At 36.4% G+C, this 22,358-nt stretch overlaps 1 protein-coding gene across 2 annotated transcripts in view; it reads left to right on the forward strand.

Moving 5' to 3' along the window:
- The window catches only part of PLCZ1 (phospholipase C, zeta 1), a 57,243-nt gene that overhangs the window by 30,507 nt on the left and 4,378 nt on the right, over positions 1 to 22,358 (forward strand). The window contains exons 7-11 of one of the 2 annotated variants that reach the window (XM_010566111.1): positions 1,452 to 1,688; positions 3,967 to 4,114; positions 5,725 to 5,841; positions 18,411 to 18,583; positions 21,739 to 21,871. In XM_010566111.1, coding sequence (XP_010564413.1) covers positions 1,452 to 1,688; positions 3,967 to 4,114; positions 5,725 to 5,841; positions 18,411 to 18,583; positions 21,739 to 21,871 — 808 coding nt within the window. Of the gene's footprint in view, positions 1 to 1,451; positions 1,689 to 3,960; positions 4,115 to 5,724; positions 5,842 to 18,410; positions 18,584 to 21,738; positions 21,872 to 22,358 lie in introns of both variants that reach the window. The other variant, XM_010566113.1, reaches the window with a different exon arrangement.

Genomic DNA, 22,358 nt, shown 5'->3' on the forward strand with positions numbered 1-22,358 from the left:
TACCTATGAATAACAAAATGCAAGATGAAAAGTGGATAGTATTCTTTTAAATATTGGGAAATATGAAGATCCGAATGAAAATTCAGAACTCTTTAAAAATATGAGTAGCATTACTCATATTAAAACTCTTCTAAAAATATCACAGGAAAAAAAATGAATGCATCAATAAGAAATGAAGGAATGTTAAAGGGCATTCTTATTCTGAATCACCAGTGCAGGGAGACTAATCAAATCTTACACTAGCATGGCATTGATAGATACTAAGCATAGGATATCTCATTCCACTGGCACACTAACAAACTACTAATACAAGATCTGAAGTGATAAGGGGACTATCAGCAATAGAGATTGCACTGTAAATAAATGGAATGTCTATTTCTTTGCCTACGGCTCTGGTTTCTATTATAAAGCTTTGGTTTTATAGATATGTTTCTATCATCCATGCTTTTCATATTTACTTAACAGATATCTTAAACCACAATATTTCAGTTATGTTTTATTTAATGTGTAAGTATTTATTCCTTGTTTCTGTAACCTTCCCAGCAGTATAGGCCTCCTTTTCACTAGTGCATATGAAACTTAATTAATATATTTGTGGATCACTTTATCCAAGAACCTAAGTAAGTACTGTTACTCACAGGCTGTTCCTGTGTACAGATATAGAGATGAATGTCTGCTACATAACAGCTGTTTTACTATTAATATTATTTCATAAATCTAAGTGAAATTTATACTCATAGGATTCAGGTGCATAGATGAAAGCCATCTTATTAGAAATGATAACATTTAATGTTTTTTTTTCCTACATACTATATTATGGAAGCTGAAACATGCCCATTTAAAAATAGAGAAATTGCTTAGGCAACAAATTACTACACTCTGTTAATTTCCCTCAGCAGGTAAGAGTAGCATGAGGATCCACTGTATAATGACATAACAACAAAGTTTTAATTTGGTATTCTAGACAGATGTGCACAAATGCACTAATCAAATAGGGTAACAAATTTCCAGCAGCCACAATGATAGCCAAAAAAAATTTCAGGTTAATATCAGATACATGTCTATAAGTCAATATATAAAAATGAATTCATGCATAGTGTAAAACCATACCTCCTATGTCTTACCTAGCCATCACCTCTGACACTTACTTAACTTCCTACATTGATATTGCTCAGTTGCAGCATCTGTGTATCTGTGTGGCAGAGAGCCTTTTTTCCTGTCATGGGATTAGAAATTCACATTCTGTTGTGTACTTTGATCCCCAGATCCTGTTTGTTTTACTTGCTTTTGCCTTCTGCCTCACCGATACCTATCTTCACTTCATCATGTTACCTCACTTCATTATACTTAATAAACAGCTTTGAACATGGGTTAAACAATACGTAGATATGAAAACCTACAACTAATCCATACATAATTCTAGTTACTACTGTTTAACCTCTTTTCTACAGGCATTAAAATTCAAAATTCTGGTGAAAAATAAAAAAGTTGGAACAATTGAGGAAGGCATGCTCAGGAGAAATCTTGACAGTCATGGTGAGACAGGGGAAATTTCTGACTTTGAAATTATATCCGATGAAGATGAGACTGATGAAAAAGTCCCTCTTTACCCAAAGAGTGATTCCCCAAAAAGAAAAAGTGAACGTAGACCTTCACCCCTACCTCGAAAAAAGGCAAAGGTAACTTTTGTCTCAATTGAATTTAGAAAACACATAGATATATGCCAGCTTTTTTAAAAAAAGAAGGACTATATTAGCCTAAAATAGAGACTAAATTTAAGAGGTAGGCTTTAAAGTTATTTAGAGCATATATTTTGAAATAATATGTTTTAGCTCAAGGTTTCAAAGCTTTCCTGATTCTTACAAGACACTTCAAACTGGAGCATATTTTAGTATCCAACTAAAAAACAACTCTTCCCTGTGCTCCCATCCTAAACTCCATCTGCATTTTTCACTTTCAAGTCTTGTCCTTGTCCCAGGTGCTCGATACCACAATAGATCTAAGATACAGTTTCCCAACTGCTTTGCTGGTCTCAAGGCCCTCCTGGAGCTATGCATGGAGAACACTCATAGCAGTTCCTGATGATGAAGGACAGAGTTAATTATTTCTTCCCACAGTCCACGAATCTATCTTGGAGATTTTGAAGAGTTCCCATTCCCCTATTTTCTTGTGTTCTGAATTTATGCATGAAATTAGGTGTAGAGTTCTGGTTGTGCTAAAACATTTTTAAGCACTTACAACAGAAAAGGTATTTTTACGTTCATCATGTAGAGACTTAACATTAAATACTATTTCTGAAAGAGAGTGTAAAAATCAGATGTAATCTTTTTGATAGTCACTTTGAACTTACTCATTTTTTTAACCAAGTAGTAATTCTCTGCCATGGAAATCTGTTGCTCTATCAGAGTTCAAACTGCTTTGTTCAAGTTTTTTAAGCAGGCAGGGAAGCACCCAGTATCCAGTCACTTTTGCACATCATGCTTTGATTATCTGAGTGAGGGTAGACTGGCAGTGCTCCTCAGGGTTCAGTGGTTTTGGTGAGAGGCAGTGTCTCTTCCTCTGTGTCTATTCTCTAAGTGATATGAGGGTCAAGATCTTTGCTTCTTCCTCTTTCCATCTTATATAGATAGATAGTAAAGAAAAATTCTGAGAAAAGATGTAGTCCTCTGAACAAGGAATTCCAAATTTCCAGATAATAGGGTCACATATATTTGTAACATCACATTACAGACCAGAACATATACTGCATACATCTTGATCAACAGCAGCAACAACAGATGTCTGGTGATGTTTCACAAGCAGAAGAGAAAATGGTTTCTGGGGTCCCACTCTATTGGAGTGGGAGTATTTATTGTGAGGTCCCACTCTATTGCTCCATTGGAGGGTGGGAGAGCATTTGAATCCACACTCAAGATGATAGATACCCTAGTGATGCTGTAGGCTTTGGCTGCATGACTGCCTTCCACATCCAGAGAGCTGTTTTATTCAGGAGTTCTATGACAGTAGACTCTTATTGCTCCTCATGGGACATAGCCCCAGAATAATTAATGCACTTGAACTTTGCATAGTTTAAAAGCCACAAGCACGCAAACCCTATCATTTTGTCAGATGAGAATTTGCCTTCAAAAGCTTTAATGGAATGTAAACATCATTATCACCATCAGCTCTTTGCTGGCTACTACCACTGATTAGCTCACAAGTTCATGCTAAGTAAAATGAAGCAGTCACATAGTACCTCAGTTTAACAGACAAGAAAGACACTGGTAGAATTTTCAGTCGATTCAATGTACAGCAGCCTTTGCTTTTACTTGCTTTGGTAATGGAGCAAGACTAAACAGAGACTTTGGCGAAAGAACTTTCCATCTTAACTAAGAAGAACAGAGTTTTCCTAACTGCAGAGCAATGCTTGGAGGAATATACCTATGATTGATTTGCCTGGCATGGTAAAATATTCTCCTGTTATTCTACATTTTGTAGTTGAGTTTGTGCTATTGATGTATAGATTGTCCTGCTCTTTTTTTTTTTTTTCTCCAATACTTCCTACCAGTATACTTTTTCTGGTATTTTATGTATTTAGGAATATAAAGTTGGACATGAGTTTTAAATGAGTAATGTTAAAAGCCATGAAAAATGGTGTTAATTTACATACCAGTCTCAGAAGTAGGGAAATGATAAAGCTGTCCAACAGAACATTGTGCTAGGAAACATTGGAAACATCTCTCCATTCACACTACAATTGCTATGATGAACACAGAGACAATAACCTTAATTGTCTCTGACTGGATAAACTCTCACTATCAGAAGTTGTATCTTAAGCTCAAATATTCTTTAGCTGTGACGCATTTTCCCATGCTTTAGGCATCCAAAATGATAGTTTCTCCTGAATTGTTAATATTAATAATGAAATATGTGTTATTGTAATTTTTTTATTCTTCCATTATTTTATATTATGATTATTAGGTGAAGACAAAAATTGCCATTACTTTGTCGGACCTTGTGATTTATACCAAATCTGAGAAGTTTGTGAGCTTTGAGCATTCCCTAGCTAATCAGAAGTGCTATGAAAATAATTCAATTGGAGAGGTTCGAGCACGAAAATTTGTAAAACATTCAGGTAATTTCTTTTGATTTAATCAGATAAAAGTTACAATGTTGCTATGGTTCACTGTGTAGACATTGGAAGGGTTAAAATTTTATGAAACACATGCTGTCCAATTTTATTTGGTTGCTTTTATAACATTGTTTTAGAACTATCTTGTCATTTGCACTGCATTTTTATATTTCAGTTGGTTTTGTGAGGAAAATTGAAATTCAGCTTTGTTTTAATTTCATGTAGTTTTATAAGAACAAACATTAACATGGTATATATACAAAATGTATGAATACCTTTTGATTTATTGTTTTCTGCATCAAGTAATTCACAGGTTACAGTCAATACTTGAAAATGTGTGGAATAGATCCCCCCTCCCTGCCTTATGATCTGTGGTACTCACTGGAGTTGGGCAGGCAGTAGGCCTGGCTTTGATGATAACTGCAGATAAGAGAATCCACACTGATGGAGTGAATAAATCCCACAGCAGGCAGTTTGCTCCACTGGACCAGATCTTTCATACCAGACAGATTGGGTTATTCAAAACTCATTCTGTGTTGGAGTGTCTCCATTTGGTGCAGCCAGTACAGTGCAGCCTCTGCTGTTTTAACTCCAGCTGTCTGCCAAGAGCTGCCTTAAGGGAGTGTTAAGAAGAGCGATCACTGACCATGAGAATGAAGTCTGCCACAGGCCCATTCATTCAGGGCCAGCTCAGCTGCCATCCAGCACTTTGTGGAGATGATTCAATGGCTGGTTATGTGAATGGTGCTGAACAGTATCAAAACAAGCAGGCTTTTGCCAGCCCTCCATAGTCAGAGTCCTCTTTGGTCCCTCTACCAATCTAGTAAACATAAAAGTAATTCTATTAAAAAAACAAAAAAAAAGGGGGGCAGGGGAGAGGACGAGGGGAGGATGGAAAGGATCAGAGTGATGACCTTGGAAATGCAAAGCTTTCTGTTTAAATACTGAACAGGAATAGTGTAGATAGAAGTTATCTGAAGTTTTCCACATCTGTGTAGTATGCCTTTGTGGGAGGGAACACTGCTAGGAGAAAGAAAATCAACTCACTTGAGTAGTTAATATCTGAAGATTAAAAAGGAACCAATTAAGTGTCTTTTAGAAACCTGCTGTTCACTGGTCTTGAGATTATTCAGTGATTTCATCTAAACCTCAAAACAGCAGTCAAGCTAAGATCATCTTGGGATGATTTTTTGCCTATTGAACTATTAAAGAATGAGTGGGCTTTCTGATCAATTTCCTATTTTGTGTCTTTTAATTTTCCATGACAACACAGTGGGCTTTAGTCTAAAAATCATATATTTACCTAACAAAGAGGTGAAGAAACAGAATATTTACAAGAAGGAATGATTCTTGGTTATTGACAAAAGTCTGCACTATACACAGAAATACTATCAGATTCAAATATACACAAAATATTAAGGTTTTAAAATAGGATTTTAACCGTATCGCAAAGTGGTCCTAAAATAGAAATACATTTATATGATATTCTCATTGTGTAAAAAAAAATAAAAGTTGCTGAATCAGATTATTATATTTTTATTATTATTTATTCAAATAGGATCTCTTCACTAATGAAGTTTTTCTTACCAAGGTTTTATCATTCTGCTTTTCAGCTAAAGAGTTTGTTTCACATACTTCAAGATTCATTACAAGAATCTACCCCAAAGGAACAAGAACGAACTCTTCGAATTATAATCCTCAAGAGTTCTGGAATGTGGGCTGTCAAATGGGTACGTACTTTTGCAGAGATTGTTGCATTCCAGGCTTTGCAAAGACTATGCAGATACAAGAGTTTTTCCTTCCCATAGTATTGTTTTGTATTATGTAAATTACATATTTTCTCTCAGTGGCATCACTTTTGTTTTGTGTTATCTAAACTTCTCCTTCAGTCTGCATAACCTAGTAATTTTTCTTCCCAGAATCCAGGAATTCTAGTATATAATAACTAAGGGGAATATTATTTTCTCTATTTACTTTTGTAATCAGTTACAATTAGGCCCTAACTAGTTATAAATATCACTTTTTGTTAAACAGCGATATCTTATCCCAAATATCCCGGTTTATTATAATTCATTAATTTCTTTAAACTAACTTTTTTTTTAAATTGGATAATAAGAAAAACACTAGTAAGAACAAGCTTTGAACCTTGTTTTGTATTACTACTACCCTAAGGCTAAACAAAGCATTTATCATGATTTTATCATGAAACAGTGTGGCAAAAGCACATATATAAAGAACTTTCAATAGCTAAACTAGAATTTTCTTCTTTTTCTTCATATATTATCTCCTTTTTTATTAATCATTCTATGATATTTATCTGTGGGTGTCTGTAAGGAGAGTCTAAATGACAATTTTTATTTTACTGCCTGTTTGGGCTGAAATTATCATGTTCGCTGTGTTACCTTAGGTTTTGAAGTAAAAGTGAGCATACTATGCATTAAGCACTGTACTGCCCCCACCCCCCCAATTGGAATATACCTTTCAAAAAAATTAAAATAGATTACATTTTTTTGCATACTGTATTAATCAAATTCCATACCCTCCGTGCTTATTTGTCACCTGGGGCTAAGGTATAGAGCATGTTTATAAGAGAAAATGGGAACACTAGCTGCTGCTTCTTTTTTTTTCTTTTTTTTTTCTTTTTTCTCTTTTCTTTATTATTTTTCTTTTAAAAAAAAATCATTCTTTTTCAGCTGAGGTCTAGCACTCTTTATAGCTACTTTGTAGTTAACAAGGGAATAGAAGCAGCTGCCTGTTTAGCTAAAGGTGGAAATTATTGGAATGAAATTATATTTGCTTTTTCCTAAGATTGCCCTATAGCATTGAATTAGAGGAGGTGATGGAAACATGTATATGTGTGATTTAGGAATTTTTACACAGCAATGGAAGGCTCATCTAAAGGATCTGTAGGTTTTCAATGTTTTTGTGTGACTGGAGTGGCACAGACGCAGGAGATGTGGGCACAACAATTAATGTTTGTGCCAAGAATTCCCAGATTATGATATGCTACTGCAAATAAGCACTCAAATGCTCCTTGTCAGCAGAATATCCAGGTACAGCTGGGAGCTTCTGGGAATCTCCAGTGACTGTGTAGATGCAATGTAAGTTTAACATCTTTCCGGTACAAAGCCTGTTAGTTCCCTGAGCAATGAAATGACAATAAATTCTGTGTCTCTTCATTTCAAGTTAGTTTTTAATTCGAAATTGTTAAAAATCAGCATGACTTCTGTACTCAGCTGGCTTTGAAAAAACCTCTCACCTGGAAGCACTTTACTCCTTTTTAATGGCTTCACAGGCAATTTGCCTTCATCTTTTTGTTCTGCAGTTTAAAAGATTCTCAGTTGCAGAATATTTTTCTACATCAGTCTGCTACACCTTCTTCAGCCTTAGGTAAAGTACAGAACAATATTTTTTGCATCCATATATATATATATTCTGTCCTTTATTCTGATTCTATACCAAGGCCACCTGAGGGATACTGTGGGGTGAGCAGGGTAGTTTGCCGTAGGCTCCCAGTTTTGAGAGGTGAAAGGTATGGTCTCGCCTTGTTGTATTACAATATACGCTCATACAGAGACAGGCATAGATTTCACTTTGTCTGTAGGCCCCTGGAGTTTATGTGCACCCTTGTTGCAGGCTTTCTTTTTCACTTGTTTCCTTTCTCAGCTCCCACAATATCTTCTGCTTCAAGTTACCTTCTTGGAAATGTTTTTAACAGCGTGCTATTTCCAATCAGTCATGCACATACATATTATTTATTGATTAACCCCCTAATGTATCCCCAGCTACTCTCCTACAGTTATAGAACTTAGGAGCATCATGCCTCAGCTTTCACTGAGAGATTGCTGTTCCCACATCTGTGGCCCTGACCACAAGCAGTGGAGGACATCCCCAAGCCTAAGTTTCTTACAATTTGCTGTTCCCACCCTGAGTTATTCCGTGCTGTCAGTGCCACACGTTGCAGGTAATGTGGGAAATAATGACTAGGGAGATTGCATGAATCTGGCCACTCAGTGCTGGCTGTTCTGTGAAAGAACTGAAATGTGCTTGGACCCCTCATAATTCTCTCATTGTTACAAATTCTGCTTCTCATCCTGACTGTTGTATTGAGGTATAGTTTTACAACCACAGCAGGAGTAAAAGAATTAGTAGTTAGTATAATTTTTTGTGTGTCTGTGTCATTATAAATGTTTATTTAAAGTACAGATTTGGACTTGGGCTAGGCTATTGCTGGAAGTATCTCATCATTACCATACCATTTGAAATTGGTTTGATTATATTCTGTCCTTGTTGATCCTCACCTAGCCTGTTGTCAAGCTATTGCTGGATTATTTAGCTGGGGTGGTGCACTCTCTGTATACTATCATCTACATTGCTATTAAAAACTAGTAAGTTTGTTTCATGCTTAGAGGAAGCGTTGGCCAGAGGTCCTTAATTTAAAATTGAATTAATCTCTCAGGCTTATCATACTGCAGTTTACTAGTTTTCTTTCTAGCATGTAAATCTCCACACTGATCTCTGCAAAGAATATCCATTTGTTAGATCTCAAACAGGACTAAGTCTTTCAAAATCACTACGTTGACTGTTGACTCAGAGTATGCTTTAATGAAAAGTCATTCTAAACATTTGTATACAAAACATATGATTTTTTTGTGTAGAGGGCTTTGGGCCCCTTCCTGGAAGAATTAAAAATATGCAGGAAGTGGTTAGATCTGGCCCTCTTGGTCACATCATTTGCATCTTCATTTAAAGAAACATTTTTCTCATGGGAGGAGGCTGATTATAAGCAATTCTTCACATATATTATTTCCAAGCCATGTCAGATCTATTCTTGATTCCCTAATCTGTTTTAGATAACTGTTTGGCAGAAATATAACTGTGCTTCACAATGCAACTCCCAAAGCTCCACTCAGTGAATGTTCTGCTGATATCCTTCCACTGATTTAACACAGTTTTTTTCAATTTTTGTGTCTGTCTTGTGTCCATATAGCCCACACACCCTCCCTGTCTCCCTGCCATTGCACTCTGCACCCCATGCACAGAAGTAATCCCTCCAGATCCCTTCTACCACTTTCCTAAAACTGTTCACAGGACTCTCAGATTTCTCTTATGTCACCTATTCCCCTTCTTCAGCTCCTTTTACCCTCCCCACATCTGCTAGCTTACCCTTCTCACTTACCTTTCAGTTCCTCCAACATCCCTAACTGTTCTGGCTGGGCAAAGAAAATATATTAGGTTTTGTTCAAACAAGAATACTCCCTGCCAGGCCTCTGCATCATGTAAATGATGAGAGTTGAGTTATTCCTTCACTTCCCTTAGTGATAGACCCAAAACAGTGCTCTCTTCTGTACCTTGCCAGCAGTTTTCTCTTCTCTAAATGGGTTGGAACATACTAACTTGGAGCAGCCTGGCACTCAGCTAAAGCAGGATGAAATGGTTCAACAGGCTCAAGATTTGTTGGGGCTGAGAACAAGAGCTATGCAATTGCGTAAACCTAATTTCCAGAGGAAGGCAAGTTAAAAACCACACTAAAAATTACAGAGTTTTCACAAAATCACTCTTGGATATCACTGTGCACTCAGTGTCCATTCTCTGAAAATTGAGACTCGTAAGAACAGGATAGGTTTTGTGAACAAAGAGGTCTTATGGAGAAAAATACCTAATAACTTTTTATAGTCTGGGAAAATTAGTATGCCTCCTGCATACAACTGCAGTGTGGCACTAGAAAGAACTGGTTTGGCGTATCCATATCTCCTTTTTATTTAGTAAATAAAATGGAATGTAAAGATTTATGCAGGGAAAGAAAATTCGGGACAGTTATTTAAATAAACAGATATCAGTTGTATTATATTGACTGAGAAAAACAGAGAAAAAAAACCAAACCAAAAGAAAATCTCAGTGAAAAAAAAAAAGAAAGGCTTAAATATCCTTTTGAATACATCCTTTGCATGCAGTAGAAAACATTATCCCTGTATCAAAACAAACCACAGGAATGAACAAAACATGTCATAAGTTACATGAGAAAACCATGGTATGGCAGGTACAGAATTTTGTTTTAGAAGAGGCTATATAGAGCATATGTTTTCTGGAGCACTCATAAAAATTTGTATGCTACTGTGAAGGTTCCACTACTTGTATGGTGGATTTTTTTTCTTGCTTTATGTTCTGTTTTGGCCTGTGACATCGAAATGGAGCTTGGCAATTTTGTCACATCTGTTTTGTGGCTAAATCTTGTGTGTAATAATATGACAAAAAATAATGCATGAAAAAAATGAGTGATAAAGAGTTCTCTAACTAGTTCTGATTTTAACCTCTGAAGCTACCTAGGGAAAAGAAATCCACTTATTTAGATCTTGGTATGCCTCACCTGTGCAACTTAAAATGACCATCAAGTCTGACCTTGCTTGGGTTCTAAGTGAGTGAAAACTTAAAGAAGAGGCACACTTTGGAAAGCCTTATAAAGAAAAAGAGGGCATAGGATCACTAATTTATCTTGGAATTTTCAGTTGTATGTTTCCTGTGAAACTGTGTTTTCCTTTCTCGCTTGACAAATGGCAAAACTGGAGACAACAGGACTGATTTTTCTTTTTTTCTAAATAAACAGATTATGTTTGATCATGGGAATTTTAGATAATCTCTCAGTCTTACTGAACACTGTACATTTTAGAATATGTGATGGAGTGTCAAATTTAGTAAAGGAATTTATGAAATAATGAAATTGAATTTAAGGAAAAACAGGATGTTCTATTAAAAGATGGTGGAATACTTATAGATTTAATTAGTTTTTCATCATGATAGTTTTATACTCTTGGTTATTTTTACTGGAATTTTTTTATAACAGCAGAAGTTTAAAGCAAGCATTTTCTATAACATGGCTTTTTTCAACAGCTAATGTGACATCTGAAACAAACTGAGAATATTCATTACATTATAGCTTTGAATTGTTGCTTGAATTTCTAGTGAAATTTGTGAAGTGACATGCTTTAATGTTTTTATTTTTATGTCCAGTTAGGTTATTAGAATACCTCAAAGCTCTGCAGAATACATGACTGCAGTTAGATACTAAGTGAACACTCTTAATCTAGCATTGTGATCCTTAAAACCTTGCAGAAGACTTGACTCTAAATATTGCCTATGACATGGAAAAGACAGGTATATCACAGCATTTCATCTTTGTTCATTCTGCATCTAAAAGCCTAACAGTTAGTCTCCTGCCATTAAACAAAGCTTCAGCTATCTTTCCAAAATGGGGTCCAGATTTTGTCCCAAACTAAAACACCTCTTCTGCTCAAAGGAAGGACATAAATCTGACACGTCATGCACCTCATGGCAAAAACACACCCAGGCTGTTCTGTAAAGCTACCCTTCCAGTCTAGAGCTCATTCTTTGTTTGGGCTTGCTGTGGCCTTATCCCACAACTGACTCATGGGGAATGTGCTGTAAGAAAGACAGGAAAGCTAGCTCCCAAGCCAAGCAATGCCCTGGAAGAATGAAATGAGAAGTCATAGAAAAGTATCTCTTGATTGGCCACTCCCTCTTGTTGAGGTTTCAAGGACAGGACTAGTCATCATAGGCCAGCTGCACAAAAGACACAGGGGTCAATACCTATATTATTAGTCTTCCTAGTATGGTTTTAACAGTCTAAAAATTCATCTTTAGGAAGTGAAAACTAGATCTTGCACAACTGACATAAATCTTTCTAAATACTGTTGAGTAGTGTGTTGTGGAAAGATAATACTAAGATGCCAAAAAAAAAAAAAAGTGTGTTTATGATTAACAAAGTCATGTAGTTGGAAAAAAAAGCCACAGCTGTAATAGGCCACGTGACCAGCATGGTTTATGGAACCCCCAAAATGGGCTGCTTTACCTCTTACTGTTTGCTCCCATAAGTCCCCAGCCCAATAAGACAGCTATTAGAATTGCAGACTCCAGGGATATGTTTAATGTCATACTTAAAGTATGCACCCATTTTTGGTTGTTGTCCCTTAAACCTCATTGATTAGAACCTCACTAGCTGTAGTGGGACAACTAACACATGTGTAGACACCTACAAGTTAGGTGGGACAATATCACCCTGATACATGAAGCTACCTAAATACACTCACCTTTCCTTTGGAATGGCTCCAAGGGCTGGGAGGTATTCTGAATAAAGGTTTCATGTTTCTCTTGCAGGAATGTCTCTAACTGCCAGGTTTATGACAAAGCTCTTGGGCTACTCTGGAGCCTGCTTCTTTTTAGGCAGGTTTTTTTGGTGTGTGTGATAGATACTGGAATTTCACTTAAAAGCAAAGACAGACAGAAATTTCATTTTATCATTATTTTTTCCAGCTATATTCACTAAATCCACAAATGCAGACAACTAATAGAATACTAAATAATTTATCTGGAATCTAGTCAATTTTAAAGACAGAAAAAATTGCAGGGACACAATTGTCTCTGAACTCTTTGCTGACTTTGTTTTAAACCCTCTGTTAGAGACACAGACTAAAACAGGAAAGGGAAGCTGATAATATACACTCTTTTGCCAAGAAGCACAAGGCAAACAAATTTTAAAAATTATTTTGGAAAAGTGTCTGTTTCAGGTGTGAAATGACAACCAAAAATGCTCAGCCTTACACTGAAGTGTAACTTTCAGACTGACACATTAATTAAATAGCAAAAATCAATTTAGATTTTAGGTTTGATAGTTTATCAGAAATGCTCGATGTACTTTTCCCATGAGAACCTCACAAGAGAGGATCCCTAATTGAAACCAGTTGCAGATATACTTGGACAATGGATGATTTTTAATCACCTGACATCTTTTTTCTGGTAGAGCTACTTGTAATTAAGTAGGAACAATGTCAGCAATTTTGAACATTAGAATGACTGAATTCTTAACATTTCTAATGATAGTGTCTTTAGAGCAACAGTATTGAATTGGCCCAAAGACAATAAGGACAGACTGCACATGCTGAGCATGATGTGTCAGACAGTTATGTACGTTACTTAGTTCTCAGAAGAGTAGTCCCTCTTACTACAGCAGAATACCTCATGTTGTAAGTCATTCATAAATTAAGTTTCTGTGGAATAAGAGCATCCATTTCAAAATGCGTCAGTGATAAGCAAAGCCAGAAATTATAATCAAGCTTAATAAAATTTGGAGTCTGAATAGCTAAAGCCCCATACTATTCTGTAAGGAGAGGAAAAAAAATACATACAGTTTGACCAAATTTTTTGGTCAGAAAAAGAGATGAGAGACAGTTTGTATGCCAAAATTTATACGAACAAATTAATCCTGCTGTGTGTTGTGAGGGAACCAATCACTCTATACCTTTCCTTGTTTGTAAAGTTTGGGTGGGATCTTGCCTATTCACTGGCTTGGCAAGAGGGCTAAAGCTGCATAAAGATTTAAAAAACTCATACAGCCCAAGGCGAAGGGGATGCTGAGGACATGTAAAAGACCGACTTTGGACAGTATGTCCACAAGCTTGAATTAACAAGCACCCAGAGATGGCAGTGGGGATCAGAGTGACATGTCAAGACAGGACTAGAACAACAAGTAATGCTCAGGCTCAGAGCTGCCCGAGGAGGCTGCTGTAATTTGGCAGAGAGTCTTAATTATGCTGAAAGTCTTTCTAGTTTCTCAGATAGACCCAGATGAAAAAGGTGTTTAAAAACTACCATGTTCCACCATTTTTTCAGCTTACATGTTCTGACCACTTGGTGATAGAGCACATTCTCTTCCTCACATCTGCTCTTAGTGAGAAGGGTTTACAAGGTACTATAGTATGCATTGGATTTTTCTTATGCAAACTCCATCAGGCTGCATATTAGATTAAATAATATTTTCAATAAACTAAAAGGGAAATATTATTTGTAGTTGAGGATATTGTGATAGTTAATGTTTGCACAGGGCTTAGAAATTGGTATTATATTTATCATTCAGATGATGAAGGTATTATCACATTTGAGTTTGATAGAATTTGTTTACTACTGATAAGAGATCCTCCTGCTGTGTATGCTGCTTTTGATAAATGAATGCTTGTTTCCTGGTGTATGTAACAAGTGACAATATGTCATCATGTTAAGGTTTATCCTTCCTTCAGATGTTTTCAGTTGGTTTCAGCATAATCTGATGACTGAATATCCTCCCTTTTCATCCACATTTTGAGTCAACTCACACTCAATTAGCATGCCCTTTATTCAGGCTGTGGATGAAATTTTTAAAAAGCCACCTACATCCCTTTGAAAAAAGTAATGAGGACTACCCAGTCACATAAGGACTTCTGAAGATATTTCTGTAAATCTGGACAGTGATGGATTGGGTGCAGCTGTGACCTGCATGTGAGAAGAAAGGGTAGACAGTCAACACTGAGCTGGGAGTGCTAACATGGAATTAATGCAGTGTCTTCAAATTCAATCACATGGGTCAGCTCATCACCAAAGACAAAATGCACCAGATCATTAGGATATGGTCCTGTTTTCATAGTAGTTCCCAGTCTGTGTGGGATTCAGTTCAAATTTTGGATATCTAAGGCACAGAAGATGCGTTGCATTCATTGCGAGCGGCCCATTTTAAGAACATAGACAATTGGGAAGAGCTGAGAGGATGACAACAAGACTGATCAAAGGGTTGGAAGTGTGATCTATTATATCTCTTTAGACTCAAATGAGTGAAGTAACTCACGGAGATAGGAACATTGGCACAGAGTGCTTTTTGCATCTGATATTTTTGGAGACTGCATAAAATTTAGACTTTTTGAGATGGATTTTAGATGGCATAAAATGCAATTAAGTAACTCATTTTAGGGAAAATTGGTGACAAATGTGTGCTTATCCATTTTAAAATCTTCCCTTTTAAATGCAGAAAATATATTAAACCTTAGGGTCGTAACATAGCTAATAGAACCAGGAAGCAAAGAATAAAAAATAAAAAATGACAATTTAAAAGTCCCAATAGGAATATTAATTGAAAGGCAGCATCACAGACAAAAGACATGCAGCTTTCCTCAACTGCCTTCAAATCATAGTCACTTAGACATCTAAGAACCCCAGTGCTTGCTTTGGTTTTCAAAAGCTTTTGCTTTCAGTCTAAAAATCAATTATGTCTTGAAAGGTAGTGCTTATGGAAGGTGCTGTATTTGAATACTTATATTATGGTTAGTTCTGCAATTAGTTGTAGGACTGAATTCGGTTAACTGCTTGTGATACAGGGGTTTTGGGATGAAGTATACCCTTTGTATTCCTCTGTGCATTATGGATTGTTTAATCTTTCTGAAGCTAGGCTATCTACTAACTTGCTATATGAAGTTGTTTACATCCAGGGTCAACAGGGATGGCCATGGCAGCTTTGGTACTTTGCAAGAAGACTTGAGTATTAAATACTCTGATCTGAAGGATATTCTGCTTCACAGTTCCAAGAAGGCTGTTTCAGATGCAGGAATCACACTGAGGAATTCCTTTGCTCAGGTTGTCCTCCAAGCCCATGTTTTGCTCTGCTGTTTTGATTTTGATGCCAATATTGAAATGCTTTTGATGCTAATGGAAGGACTCAGGAGAAAGTTTAACTTACACAGTGCTAAACTTCAGGTGCCTGTACTTTCCTATGAAAACCATATGCTAAGATTATGTACTGTTCAGATGGTTTCATAGTAAGCATATTTGGGCTTCTTTCCAAAAGAAACCATCAGTTTAAAGCTCTCTTCGTACATGCATTGAATTTCTACTGTTTCATAAAACAGCAGTACAAAGCATGTTATTGACAGTTCTGTTCTTGAATTCAGGAGAACTAAAATGAAACGTTGGGTAGAAATTCAGCCTTCCTTGCAGAAAGATGTTGCTAAGACCAAGCTGCTAGACAAGGGAAAACACGGGTTTTAATTTATGAACTTTGCCATTTCTCAAGAAGTGTAAGGGTTATAACTGCATCTGATTAATGAGAAAAATTGTGCATCAACAGTACACCGTAAACCATTGTCCTAGGACGTCCCAAGCAGCTATGAACCTTGCGAACAGTTGTAGTAGAGGTATGCATCTCAGAAAATATAATACAAAATTTCACATTCACTTACTGTAACCAGATTACAACTTGCAATACCGGGAAATCAGTAGGTAAATTAAAACTACTGTTCAGTGTCTTTTTAACTTATTCTAAGGTAAAATTAAATTAAGTAAAAATATAGTGTTGATTTTTGAAGATATCAACCCATAACAACATTGCCCTTCACTTGTGTTGCAAAAGTAATTTTCCTAATATGATAAAATGTAAAGTATTCTTTGCTTGTTTCTGTTCTTAAATCAGATTTTTCTGCTTACTAGCCCATGAAGCCTGGCAAATTTAGCAACAGTCTCATTAGGTGCAATCATGTAATTTGTTTCATCGTGTGGAAGTTGCTATTTGAAGCTATGACTGTTCGATTTGCCTAATTTCAGTTACACTTTTTAAACCACATATTGTAAAAGTATGGCCTAGGAATTACCTATGGACTGAGAGATAGTGAGTCATTTGTAGATCATCCCAGGACCTAGGCTTCAAGTGGTCTCAAGCTGCAGCTCTGTAGCATTCATTGCACTGCTTGAATGTATTAAGCTACAAGGGTCATATAGCACCACATTTGGGTCTGTTTCTGGATGATGTGTGGAGTCCTAAAAAACAAATTGTGAACCACTGCCAAAACTATATGAAGAGAATACTTATCCTTTTTAAAAAAGATAATGGTGCACTATGGGCAATATGAACATTTTGAAGTTTAATTTCTATTGTCAAAGGTAAAATAAGCTTAAAGTTCCTTTGCATATTGACACAGGACCTATGCCTGCATTGACATTAGCATTTAGTCCAAAGCAGGAGTGCATGTTGTATTTTGTTGTTGTTGGTTTGGGGTTTTTTTGTTTGGTTTTTTTTTTTTTAGGCAAGGTTCCCAATTGTTCCTACTTACTGCACGTTGGTTCATGTTGCAGAGCAATCTTAGCTAGCACAGATGGGATCCTTTCAGATGAAACAGAGGATGCATTCTGGGAGCACTTGATGTATTCCAGCCATTAATTGTTACTGAGGTCATGGGACCAGGCTAGAGCTCTTCTGAAGTAATCCCACCGAAAACATGTGTACTGCAAACATTAGGTCTGTAGTATCAGCTGCTTCACTCTACAGATATGTTCCTGTTTGTGTCATTTACTACAGATTTTTAGGATCATCAAAGCAGTGAAGAAACAAATAATTTTTGCAGTGAAACAGATCCAAATTTCTTGCATTTTCCACATGAGATAAGGATTTCTGAATTCTGCCAAATGTTCAGTCAACACTTAATACATTTGTATTATCTCATAGGAAAATGTAATAAGGTCCTCTTCCTGAATTATTATGAGGAGTCACTTGTACTGCTTAAAGTCTTCATTTTTTTTCCTACCAAGCCATCAAGTAAATGACTTTTTATCATTTCCTATTTAACACATGTCGTGTTATCACTTCGCTGATTTGACTTGTGCATTTTCTATTTTGAATATAACAGGAAGCTCCAATGTACCGGAATAGGGGAAAATTTCATTAAACTGGTCTATTTCAATGTTGGCTTTATCTCATGAATTACAATATCCGGTTGATGAGAAGTGTATTATTTTATTATTGCTGCTGCAGCAACACCAAAAATGTTTTGAGCTGCCAAGGAAAGGAAAATCTCTCAGGTGCATACTAACAATAAACACCAGTATTGGAGGATTAAGCTTGAAGAGATTTTGCTTACATAAATTTAAGAACACTTTTAAAATTGCTTCTACTTCTATAAACTTATATGTATTTGCACTGAATATTCTAATTCTATACTAAACCTTCTTGATCTTCTTTGTGACATGCTTTTATGATGAATTCTGTACCATAACAAAGGTTAGTTACAATCCTATGTGCCTTCTGCACCAGAACTTTGTAAGCAGGTTCAGGGTGCAGGGTCTTGCCACTGTAGAGAAACTAGTATGTGAATTTAGTCCTTATGGAGAAAAAAGATCTCTCATTTCATATTCTCCAAGGTCTAATTTAGAAAGAAAAAGGAAAACACACAACACATTGCAGTGTAAAAAAGACCTATAGGGTAATTCTTAAAATGTGGTGCAGTTCTAAATAGTGCACTTCTTTTGTGCATGAATCATTCATTACTGAATACTGCTAAATTTAAGACAAATAACAGGATCTTATATATGAGTTGAAAGATATTTCATATTTTAATCTCATTTGCTTTTGGTTTTGCTATTATTGTCAGAGAGTTGTTTTATAAAATGGTATCAACTCTAATTCACTAAAATCAATATTTATTTAATTTTATAGTGGCATTAAACTTCCAGACACCAGGAGTACAAATGGAATTGCAAGATGGAAAATTCCTAGACAATGGTGGTTGTGGCTACATTCTGAAACCAGAATTCTTGAGAAATCGCAATTCAACGTTTACCCCACACAATGTGGGAAGATACAGTAAACCAATGTCTCTCTCAATAAGGGTAAGCTTTGTTAATTGTTGGTTTGTTCCATAAAATATGGAAACAAATGTTATGTAGCTCAGACCTATTTGTTATCTGTTATTGGTTTCTCATTTTAACCCCATTCCTGGTTGTTGGGAAGTTTAATATTGTTTTTTAACAATGTGTTAAAACTCTCATATAGTATCTGCTGCTGCTTAGGTGGTTTCCCATCTGTAGTTCACTTACGTTTGCTAAAAATATGTAGGTGTTCAGAAGTTACAGTAGTTTGTAAAAGTACATGATTTTTCATGGTGTTGTGTACAGAAATATAAATATAACTTGCACTGTGTCACAAGTGTAGCTGACAAAGGGCCTTAGTTACGATTGTGGGGACTGAACTCTGAAAACTCAGAAACTGAATGTGTACTTTTGGTGTTATTTTCTTTAAGTATTAGAAATATCACATATGCTATTATAATGGTAATTGACAACTGGAAATGTTTAAAGATACAATAGGAAGCTTTATGCTTCTTTTAAGTTTCATTATCTTCCTATGCATACATAAAAGACTATTTATCATCCTAAAATTATACAAATAAGTGTAAAAAAAGGGGATGAATCAATCAGCCTTTGAATTATTTCTACTTCTCCCAAATTAAAATCTGATTTACTTCTTAAAAATATTAGAAATACATGTCATTTAAACATAATGGGTTAGAAAAACCCTTCTTTTGAGGTCAAGTAGATGTTTTATAATTGTTCACTAGTTAGAAAACTAGCTTTTCCCAATGAAAAAGTGCTATTTCTGATTACACAGTACACTACTTGCATAAATGCTATTTAATTAGCATACAATTAATTTATAATTGCTATTTTGTTCCTTTCAGAGAAATAAATAATGGAGATAAAACATCAGCTAATAACAATTATAAAATACTTGCATAATGTATACACATAATCAAGAACATTTTAGTGTCCTAACAGTGGGCATACCAATTATGAATAGACATTACTGGGTGATTTCAAGCACCCATGCATATACTTCAGTTATTTTAGCCCTTACGTGTATAAAGCTGGAGTTAATTAAGATGAGGAGAAATCCCCAGTTGTAATGCAGGAGACAGACAAAGTCATTGACAATGGGAAGGAAATCTCTGAGTTTGGAAGAAGTTGGAAAAGAGAAAGGCAGCTTTTTAGACTGAGGACATCATAGACTAAGATGACAGGCTGGGTAGTGCAGGATACAAAGCAGCAATGGCATCCCACCAGCTGAGGGACTGTAGGGCACAGAGAGCCCCATTCATAGAGTCAGCAGCAAAACCCAGGAAATGATGGTTGAAGACAAAAAGAGTCAGGAGCACGAGTCAAAGGAAAAACAGTTTCTGCTAAAGAAGAGTTACTAACTTCATGAATGGAGAAATTACTTAGCAGAGGGCAAAGATATAAAACATCTGGGGTCAAATCTGTGTGACTGGGAATGAATGAATGAAGAACATAAGTGAACACAAAAATCACACAGGGCCCGATTTTACTGAATTCAATGTCCTTCTTAACCTGATGTGCCACAATTCCCATTAACAAGCAGCATATAGCCTTTGAAGCAGAAATACAAATATTCAAGGTATTTCATACGGAAACTTCTGAGCCTACCATGTTATTTACTACTCTCTCTGCATGTCAGCTTCACCTTGGGTCTCAAAAATTGATTTGATTTATGGATTTGGGTCATAGTGTGCTGGAAAGAGCTCAGTCTTTTCCCACCCTGTGGGAGACTTAAGACTGGATCTAGCAATGGAGTAAGAGTGGAAAGCAGGACTTGGCCAATGGTGTGGCTGAATTTTCATCATGACATTCAGGGTGTGTCAATGAACCTCCCCTGCCTCTAAGTGGGCAGTTCATCAGTGCTTGCAGCTTGCAAAGCTTTCTAATGAAGGTAGTAGGTATTTTCTAGGAAGAAAGGGGATAGCATCAGGATTTGTTAAGCCGCTGCTCTACAATGTTTCAGGTTAGAACCTTTCTTGGCGCAAGGTGTTACAGAAAATACCTAAGCAAAAGGTGGAATTTGTGGGGGGTTTTCTTGTTTTGTTTTTTTTGGGTTTTTTTTGGTTTTTTTTTTGTGGTTGACAGGGGAATAAGAATCTGTATCATGAGTTTTGATGCTTAGTCTTGAGAGCTGGATCATAAGTCATATCTTTCACCTAGGCTTGCAGGCTTGTATATCTCTCTTGATACATTCCATACACTGATTTCTAAAAAGCAGATTACTGTACAGATGGTTATTCTCTCCTAGGTGTCCTGAAATACAGATAGAAAGCAGACAAATTTGTGACTTACTTTCATAAATCCTTTCATAGGCTGGGTGCCAGATTACAGGGCAGTCTGAGGCAAAATTTCCAGGTAGCTAACTAAATTATGGAGAAAAACATTAGGGAGCCTACTAAATGCAGAGGTTTTATGTGCTACTGTGAAAGAGAAGGAACACAGGTGAGGCAGGCTGATACATACTCTGTAACACAATGCTGATGTCATCGTGGGTGTTAGCGTTTGTCCACTGGACACAGCTTTAATAGAAATTCATGAGCTTGATCTCAGAAAATGTAAAAATCCTGAGACTGATTCCTCCAACGTTATTATTTTACATGGTAAAAAATTATAATTTTTATGGCTGTTTATTGAATAAAAACTTAAATCGGAAAATTATTATCTAAAACATGATATCAGTGGTTTTGGTGGGGGGTTTTGTGTTTTTTTTGTTTGTTTGTTTTGTTGTTTGTTTGTTGTTTTTTTTTACAATGAGGCTGGTGAAACACTGGAACAGGTGGTTGCCCAGCGAGGTGGTAGGTGCCCCATCCCTGGAAGTGTTCAAGGCCAGGCTGGATGGGACTCTGAGCAACCTAGTCTAGTGGAAGGTTTCCCTGCTCATTGCAGGTGCAGTTGGACTAGATGACCTTTAATGGTCCCTTCCACCCCAAACTATTCTATGATTCTATATGAAATTAGCCAAGAATTAAATTAAATGGGAAGCACCATATTCTTAATTTCATTGGTTTTAATATGTATTTTTGTAACAGTTCATGGCTGGTGTATGCTTCTTACAGTAGATTCTTATGGAACAATTAGTTTTTACTGCTATGGCTACTATGTAAAGCTCATTCTTACAGTTTTCTCAATACATTATAACTTTAATTTTCCAGCTCATCAGTGGTCATCAGTTACCACCCAGTAACCTGTCGAAGACTAACAAAGCTGACCCTTTAGTGCAGATAGAAATTTACGGTGTGCCAGAAGATCAAGTGAAAAAAAAATCTAGTGTTATAAAGAGCAATGGTAAGCATCAGCCTTATTCTCTTGACTGTGAACAAAGCACAATAATATTTTATAAGGAAGTACCATTTTTTCATCCCAAGAAGTTGTTATGTACTTAGAGACTGCAATTATTTCTCTCTAGAGTAGGATCTTCTGGCACATAATCTGTAGCAGAAGTTCATGCTATGTGCCGTTTTTGTAGACTAGTAGGACCCTGGACGGCAGCTCAGCCCCACGTAGCTACTTGCTCACTCTCCCTCAGTGGGAGAAGGGAGAAAGTTGGAAGGGCAAAAGGGAGAAAACTCTTGGGTTGTGATAAAGACACTTTAATAGGTAGTGCAAAAGCTGCGTGTGCAAGCAGAGCGAAATAAAGAATGCATTCACTGCTTCCTATTGGCAGGCAGGTGTTCAGCCATCTCCAGGAAAGTAGGGCTTTGTCATGTGTTACGGGTACTTGGGAAGACAGACACTGTAACTCTGAAAGTCTTCCCTTCCTCCTTCTTTCCCC

Source organism: Haliaeetus leucocephalus, unplaced genomic scaffold, assembly GCF_000737465.1.
Source record: "Haliaeetus leucocephalus isolate CR32 unplaced genomic scaffold, Haliaeetus_leucocephalus-4.0 Scaffold206, whole genome shotgun sequence".
NCBI lineage: Eukaryota > Metazoa > Chordata > Aves > Accipitriformes > Accipitridae > Haliaeetus > Haliaeetus leucocephalus.